Source organism: Salvia hispanica, chromosome 4 (assembly GCF_023119035.1).
Source record: "Salvia hispanica cultivar TCC Black 2014 chromosome 4, UniMelb_Shisp_WGS_1.0, whole genome shotgun sequence".
Classification (NCBI taxonomy): domain Eukaryota; kingdom Viridiplantae; phylum Streptophyta; class Magnoliopsida; order Lamiales; family Lamiaceae; genus Salvia; species Salvia hispanica.
This window is the reverse complement of record NC_062968.1, coordinates 4536090-4543498: the sequence shown is the minus strand read 5'-3', so window position 1 is coordinate 4543498 and position 7409 is coordinate 4536090. Positions and strand designations below refer to the sequence as shown.

The window sequence follows — 7409 nt, the reverse complement described above, 5'->3', positions numbered from 1 at the left end:
CACGTGATAGGAGAATCTAGTCCTCAAGGAATAAACAGCCGACGACGCGTTATTATACGCAAGAACACATCAAAGAAGAAAGTCGTTGATGACTTGCGATCCATGTCACACGCTCGTTCCATTATTTTTGAGGATGGGAAAGTTCCATGGTGCCGGAATTTTGGATTCTTGAGGACAATACACGCTTACAAATTTCGTACTTTTGAATATGAAAGATATGTGAACTCTGTTGTGTATCGGAATGTTAACTTGCGACACCTCGCTGTAAATGTTGATAGTATGTCCTCAATTTTTTCTTCTTTCAATCACCTTTGGAATTTGCATACATTGATCATTTATTGTCCAAATAAGACTACTGCGCCTATTGAAATTTGGAAAATGCCTCAACTGAGGCATATTGAGATGACTCCGAGAAGATTGCTTATCCCAAATCCTTCGAGTAATGCTTTTGTCATGAGAAATTTAGGAGTACTTGATGGAGCACATAATTTCAAGTGTCATGAAAAGGTGGTTAAGAGAATTCCCAATATCAAGAAATTGGGGATGACTTATTCAGGGAGCAAGAGAATGGGTCGTGATGATTATTATTATCCGAGCAATATTAAATGTCTAAGTAAATTAGAATCCCTCCATATCTCATGTTTGTATGATTTTAGAGGGAATTTGTCTTTATATAAGCTCACATTTCCCCAAATAGGTTCGTTGCCCCTTCTTGAGAAGTTCAACTTATCACTTGGTTGCTTTGGAACAGGCAAGTGGGAAATATTTGAATGCCAATTCCGTTGTCTCAAATACTTGGGAATTAATTCGTGTCCTAGCTTGAAACACTGGACTACAGAAGCGAGTTCCATCTTTCCACGTCTTGAGAAGCTTATCTTTTTGTAGAAGGGTTGGAGAATATCCTGTCAGAAATTGGATACATACCGACACTACAAAAAATATTGATGGTTCATTGCTGCGAATCAGTGGTGATAAGTGCAAAACAGATAGTAGAGGAACAAATGGATTTACAAGGGGACGATCTTCCCTTTCAAGTTCAGGTTCGACTTTCACTTGATAAGAATGAAGCAATGCAGAGCTTGGCAGACCCCAACTTTGAAGTTGTATAATATATAGAGGGGAGACAATGAAAAAGTCCTTAATCAGGGTTATTTTTCTAAATCATGTGGTTCCAAGGTTTGTCCCTCTTGTCGTCAATGGCTTTGTTGCAATGCGATTGCAGAAGTTTCAAACCGAGTTCACAGCTTCTCAAGACAAGAGGTTGAGATCACTTGTGCCATCTTTTTAGTACTTTTCCAAATAACTGAAATTATTTTTTTATCTATATATGTTTTATGATAGTTATTTAGGCCCTATTATTTTGTTGCAGGTCTTGTAGCAAATAACAGACCTCCATTAGGCCTTTACTCTAATGTTGAGAAATGGAAGGTAAATTCTATCATTAATTTCAATGCATGCACCTCATGCTTTTGTTTAATCTGATTGATCATTGGTTTATAGGAATTTGGAAAATGCCAACTTAAATCAGCCATCAAGGAATTGCCAAACTTGCTTGAATTCTTTCCCCATTATATTCCGCTTCGGAAGAGTTTACTAACAGTAGAAATAATGAGAACTATGGCGCGTTGTCTTGTGTATTTGGTGCTTGAGTCTAATAAAATTCTTTTCTTGGGTATTGTTTGTTGATTCTAGAGTATACAATAATGACCACGTAGACAAGTGGTACTTATAGCCTAGAGAAAGCAAGTCCCTTCAACGAGTCTTAAAAAGGCAATAAATTTAAGATCTCATCCATTTGTTCATTTGGCCTAAACACAAATTTCGAACATCTTCATTGGTACTATATACCAAGACTATCCAAATGTATAAATTCATGTCCTAGCTAATTCATTCCTGCGCAAGTATTAGTATTACATATTATTGAGATACATAAGCTTGTTGGGGAATCTCATTTACATGTGAAATTATTAAAATATTAATTAAGCCGTATTCCTTTCTAAATTGTCCCATCTAGATTTTACTGTAACAAAAAACAAATCATCAAATCATTCGTAATTTATTTGCTCTCCTACTAAACTCTTTTATCTCTCCTATTTTATTTAATCTCAATTTAACCCATGTAACGTAGCAAGTTTAAATCTCCATATCCAAAACAAATGAATCAACTTAATTAGGCCAGAAAGAGTACTGCTTTCTGGTCAAATTCAATTGGATATTTAGAATAACTTGTCTCAATGACTAGAATTGTAACGCTGCAAAACCCTATATATCCTCTTGTATTTCTTGCAAACGAGCAATACTTTTGAAGAAGTAAAATGTGACAATCCAATTTGCAGTATCTTTATAAGTTTCGGTAATAATCTTTGTAAAAAGTCCCTATAATATAGTAAACTCTACCTCATTTTTATAGGAATAATTGGCTAATATACAAAAGCCTACACGAACAAACAACCTTTAGTGTTCTTAAACTAACAGTAGGCATCCTCAAGAAAATACTTTGCAATATCATCACAATATACAGGTTCAAAATTAGGCAATTATTATACCAGCCAAAACATCGCTCTTACCCCGCGCAAAAATGGTATAAACTAATCGAATGGCATCGAGCCACCCATCCAAAGATTCCCAAGATTCAGCAACCTGCAGCAGCCAACAAAATGACGTCAAAAAGCAGAAGAAGGGAGCAGCAGGTTAATTTGTAAATAAAATGAAGAAATGCTTGGTTAGCATAAGTATCTTACCAGGTAAACAGGTCCGTGGGTTGTGTCAATGCACAGGCCAGCGCCAGGTGGTAGCGTAAGATCAGCACACGCCGACACAGAAACAATATCTGCAACATAGATTCTGATGACTGGTTTACTGGTGGGTGAATCCACTGATCTTGATGAAAGGCTTAGAGATGAATATCTATCTTCAGGTTTGCTAAGCTGCAAGAAAATGCTTTTTAGGTTTCATTTGAAAAAGTAGAATTGTGATGCTGACAAGGATAGCATTAAGAGAAAGATAGATAGTGTGACTGAAGAACCTCATGGCAATTTTTAGCAGACAAGTAACACTGGTAAGAGGTCGATAAGTAAATTTTCAAATTTTGGGACATTTTTTAAGTAAATGGTCATGAAAGTTGAAGAGACCACCAGAAAAAGAAGGTTATCTGAAATTTGAACATAGTAAGCTATCAGATGATTCGATTACTGCTTCATAAGGGCACTTTGTATTCCTAATTTGCTTAATATCAATGGTTCGAGATGAATATTCTTGTTCCTAAAGAGAGAATTTGATGCTTGCTGGATATGTTTCAGACAAAGCATAACAGTGATAATCCTTCTTTTTTAAGCATAAGCAAAGACTTTTCCTACCTGTTGAAGCCCTTCATGATTTAGCACAAATTGAGTATTTTTCCAATCACTGTGAGGTGCAACTGGGTTCCCAACAGGCGGTGCTGTCAGATATCCAACCTTTAGATATGGCAACGGAAGCTGAGAAAATACAAATTTGTTCAGATGTATTAATTGGACAAAGGATGTCTCAAAGTACAACTAGCTCCAGCTCCAAGAAGATAAACTGAAGTGCAAAGTATCTCCTGCTGCCAGAACAAGGAGAAGGTTCGGCAAATATGCACAGATGAATAGGACATTACAAAGAAAAAATGGGGAAGATAAAATGCTATCCAAACTAGAATTCCTTTAAACTTTGCAGATTGACTCTTTCTACAATATGCGAGAAGTTCAATAGCTTCACTGGTAACTTGTAAATATTATTGCTCTTTAATGCCTTGCATTCATGATAAGTGGAATGGGTGAGGGGTTTCTAGTCTAGAGAATGTTCTCCAATCTCTGAACAAACATAAGTGTGATTTATCATACAACAATCAATTCGGCCAAATTAAATACATAAATTACGTTAGAGATCAGTCATCTTCATGAGTATGGGGGTGCAAGATAAACAAACTGTTGGTATAGCATTTTTAGAGAACCTTCATGTAAGTTCACATTCTCTAGATAAGGCATGAAGGACAAGTATAATGTCAAAGAAATGAATACTCACCATAGACCGCACAAGCTTTAAAGCACTAGTGTAAACCTGAAGCACAACAATAAAACAAATGAGGTTGCCTCTCAACATTTTGATTTCAGATAACACTAGAAGAATTTTTAGCTAAAACAGAGAATGGAAGATTTAACAAGTCGGGGAAGGAAAATATCCAAAAACCAAATATTGAACTGATCCAAATTCCAAACCAAAATTTGAAAATTGGTTCATTTTTCAGGGTTCGGATTTTTAAAACCCGAACAAAACCGAATCACATATATATAATTGATTTTTTTGGTTCAAATGACCTAACAGAAAACCGAATACTAACCCCCTATTATAAGAATGTAATATATGATAACATGACACAAAATAAGAGCAGAGAGCAACCTAATTGCAAAATCAGGATTTTACTTCAAGTGATAATAAGTTATACAATCGCAGATGTCGAAGTGGCCTATGATCTACCCATTCATTCCACAAAGGCAGAGACCATATTTACCTCACCCATATAACAGAAGACTTTGCCTATAAAAAACATTAATTATCATTTACTGAAATAACCTCGTTAATGAATGTTGGCTTCAATTGTTATAGAGTTTCTGTCATTTATTGCAAGGGAAATAATAGGAAGAATGGGAATTTTATTAACAATACCAGGTGAAAAAAAAAATTAAGCAGTGCAAAACTTTCAGGTTGTCTGTCTCAGTGATGTAGGAGAAGTCACTCTAGAGTAATTCATAAAATATGAAAAACAAGAGTATGATGTAAGAGGATGATATAAAGAATAATAGATAATGATCAAACACAGTGTGCTTACTGAGTAATTAGGCTTCAGTGCATGTGCAGCTGCAATATATATTGCAGCTTGGCTGTATAATTCTTCAGGTGAAACCTCCTTTGCAGTCGCATGTCCCCCAGTTCTCGATATGTCCTCTGCTAAGCCATACTGCAAATTTTGGCTCATTAAGACTAATGCATGGCATCCTTTTTTTCAAATTCCCAGTTCTTATTTATGATAGAGTGCCAAAATTCATCTTCTACAGTTACATAACAATAAATTATCAAAGAGCAAGACAAGTGTCAAACTAACCAGTACAGTTCCAAGATTGTAAATTGCCCTATGGAAATCAAACTGCAACTGTATTGCCGCACGGAACTGCAGACACATAAGGTGTTAGATGATCAGAGTATAAATAATTTATAAACATGGGCTCAGTTAAATGTCCAGGGCCTTTAATGAGAACTATGACTCTCATACCTTGCCTATAGCAGTTTTGACTATTGTCTGTTTCTCACGAGCAGGAACAATTGCACTGAGCTCCTGAAACATAAAATTTGAGCACAAGAACAAAGAACGTAAGTCTCTACATGGTACAAGGATAAAGGGAAGTGCTAAACTTATCATCTTATTACAAGATTAATTCGAAAGGAAACAATGGCTTCTATAGATGAGATACTATTTAACACACCTGTAGAGCAAGTCCCCAATTGTTAAGCGCCTGCAAATTCATGTTAACATTAGTAAATATCAAGAAAAGAACAAGATAGCAGTAGGGATCTTAAGACAAGGAAGAAATTGAAAACTATTTGCAAGAAAACATCGATGACCATTGCTCTGATCAGCAGCTGATGCACAATTGTGATACAGAATCAGCAGCTGATGCACAATTGGGATACAAAGGGGGCTATTCACTTTTTTCAGAGATAGCAAATATCTACCTGAGGACTGTTCCAGTTGAGTTGGACAGCCTTTTCATAATTCTTTGTAGCCTGCAAATAACAGAACAGTAAGGAACAAAGTTATTATACAATACATTAACAATATCATGGAAGTCATGGCATGTGCTTAAGGTTACAGGAATTACACAGGAAATCTAAATATTACTAAAGTCATGTGCCAAAGCCAAACATATTAAATCCGGGAACATTTGACTAGATAGGATTAGTCATCTTTCAGAAAAAGAGTAAGCTACATAAAGATGAACAAATACCACATCAACAAATAAGAAATCAGAATTTTCTTCAAAAAAGTTCAATTCGATTATTCGATATTTAACTTCACACCTTCCACTGGGCAACATACAGTAACATACACTGTAAAGTGTGCTACCTGTATCTGTCATTCTAGATTAAGAATGAGAGTGACTGCTGATGTTGACATAGTTAATACACTTGTGGATCAACAGAGCACCACCACTTATAAATTTGAATGTCCATGTGCAATACTATGAGAAAGCTGTTAAAAGATCAATAGCTCCTTACCAAACTAATATAAACAGAGTCTAAAATGGGACAAAATAATGTTTCTTCCTCTTCCTCTTTCACTTCTACATTTTTTCTTAAGTTTGCCAACTGGATTCAATTAAATTAATGCTTCAACTGATAGATTTATAGGTCCAAAGGGGTTTGATGTCACCAGCTCTAGTTCACAAAAAATAAAAGGTTGCTAGAAGTGAACCAAAAGAATGGACAAAGCAATTGACCAAGATACTACAGTAAACACAAGGATTCATCTCATAAAATAGAAGGAATGCCAATAGAACAAACCTGTTTCCAGAACTCCTCAGCTTCCTTTGTCCGACCACGCATTTTAGCCCGGTCAGATATTGCTATAGCCCAATTATAGTAAGCCTGGCAAAGGAAGAAAAATCTCACATATCTCCATTTAAATAATACTAGAAACTATTCAATTGTTAAAAAGTGGAAAAATGTAAAAGCAATAATTTGTGTCACTATTTACAATCTAGTAAAGAAACTATTAATCAGTCTTCATTGAATTAATATATCTTCAAGAGCATCATGCATTAATGAGTTTTTTCTAACTACTTGTAATCTCAATCTCATAAAGAAACTATAAATCAGTTTTCATTGAACTAATATATCTTCAAGAGCCAAGAGGATAATTGCATTAATGAATTTTTCTAATTAAATACACATATTATTCATGTAAAAGTGAAAAACAAGCAAGCATTCATATATTACTGCAAGATACTCGGACACTCACTCACGATGAAACATATACATGCATGCATAATAAGGGATTTGGGCAGTAATAAGGCAATTTTTTTCTTGAACATCAAAAGCATCAGGGTACTGTTTCCCAATTCCCATTATATTTAGATATTACAAATTAGAGTATACTTATACCAAAAAATAACAGTGTAGCAGTGACACATACATCGTTAAGTGTGGGACAAAGGCGTGTAGCCTCTTCATACTTTCTACACGCTTCTTCAAGCAAAGCATCCTTGGAAGGAGAACTGGATTCTGGACTTACATTATCTGCACTTTCCTGCATCCACAGTGCAAATTTCAGAGAACTTTACAGCGTTAAAAAATGCAACTTCAAGGCAGTAATTTCTACATAAACCCGTTGA

General features: G+C 35.3%; 2 protein-coding genes across 2 annotated transcripts in view; one reads left to right on the top strand and one right to left on the bottom strand.

Annotated features, from left to right (window-relative positions):
- Positions 1-877: 877 nt before the first annotated feature.
- Positions 878-1790, top strand: LOC125218735 (ABC transporter C family member 8-like). Its single transcript, XM_048120472.1, has 3 exons — positions 878-1260; positions 1370-1428; positions 1501-1790. The coding sequence occupies exons 1-3, from the start codon at positions 1164-1166 to the stop codon at positions 1684-1686; spliced, it is 342 nt and encodes a 113-aa protein (XP_047976429.1). The 5' UTR covers positions 878-1163; the 3' UTR covers positions 1687-1790.
- A 528-nt stretch (positions 1791-2318) lies between these two features.
- The window catches only part of LOC125220208 (protein HLB1-like), a 6156-nt gene continuing 1065 nt past the window's right edge, over positions 2319-7409 (bottom strand). The window contains exons 3-13 of the mRNA XM_048122373.1: positions 7211-7352; positions 6580-6663; positions 5752-5802; positions 5502-5531; positions 5291-5353; positions 5123-5188; positions 4850-4978; positions 4045-4080; positions 3357-3476; positions 2742-2927; positions 2319-2640 (exon numbers count right to left, since the gene is read on the bottom strand). Coding sequence (XP_047978330.1) covers positions 2530-2640; positions 2742-2927; positions 3357-3476; positions 4045-4080; positions 4850-4978; positions 5123-5188; positions 5291-5353; positions 5502-5531; positions 5752-5802; positions 6580-6663; positions 7211-7352 — 1018 coding nt within the window. The 3' untranslated portion in view covers positions 2319-2529. The remainder of the gene's footprint in view (positions 2641-2741; positions 2928-3356; positions 3477-4044; positions 4081-4849; positions 4979-5122; positions 5189-5290; positions 5354-5501; positions 5532-5751; positions 5803-6579; positions 6664-7210; positions 7353-7409) is intronic.

What these genes read in the sequence shown, in the direction of transcription:
- LOC125218735 (XM_048120472.1), top strand. Translation starts at nt 1,164, where the DNA reads ATGTGGTTCCAAGGTTTGTCCCTCTTGTCGTCAATGGCTTTGTTGCAA. An exon ending in ACAGCTTCTCAAGACAAGAG is followed by an intron (nt 1,261 to 1,369) that starts GTTGAGATCACT and finishes ATTTTGTTGCAG; the next exon opens with GTCTTGTAGCAAATAACAGA. An exon ending in CTAATGTTGAGAAATGGAAG is followed by an intron (nt 1,429 to 1,500) that starts GTAAATTCTATC and finishes ATTGGTTTATAG; the next exon opens with GAATTTGGAAAATGCCAACT.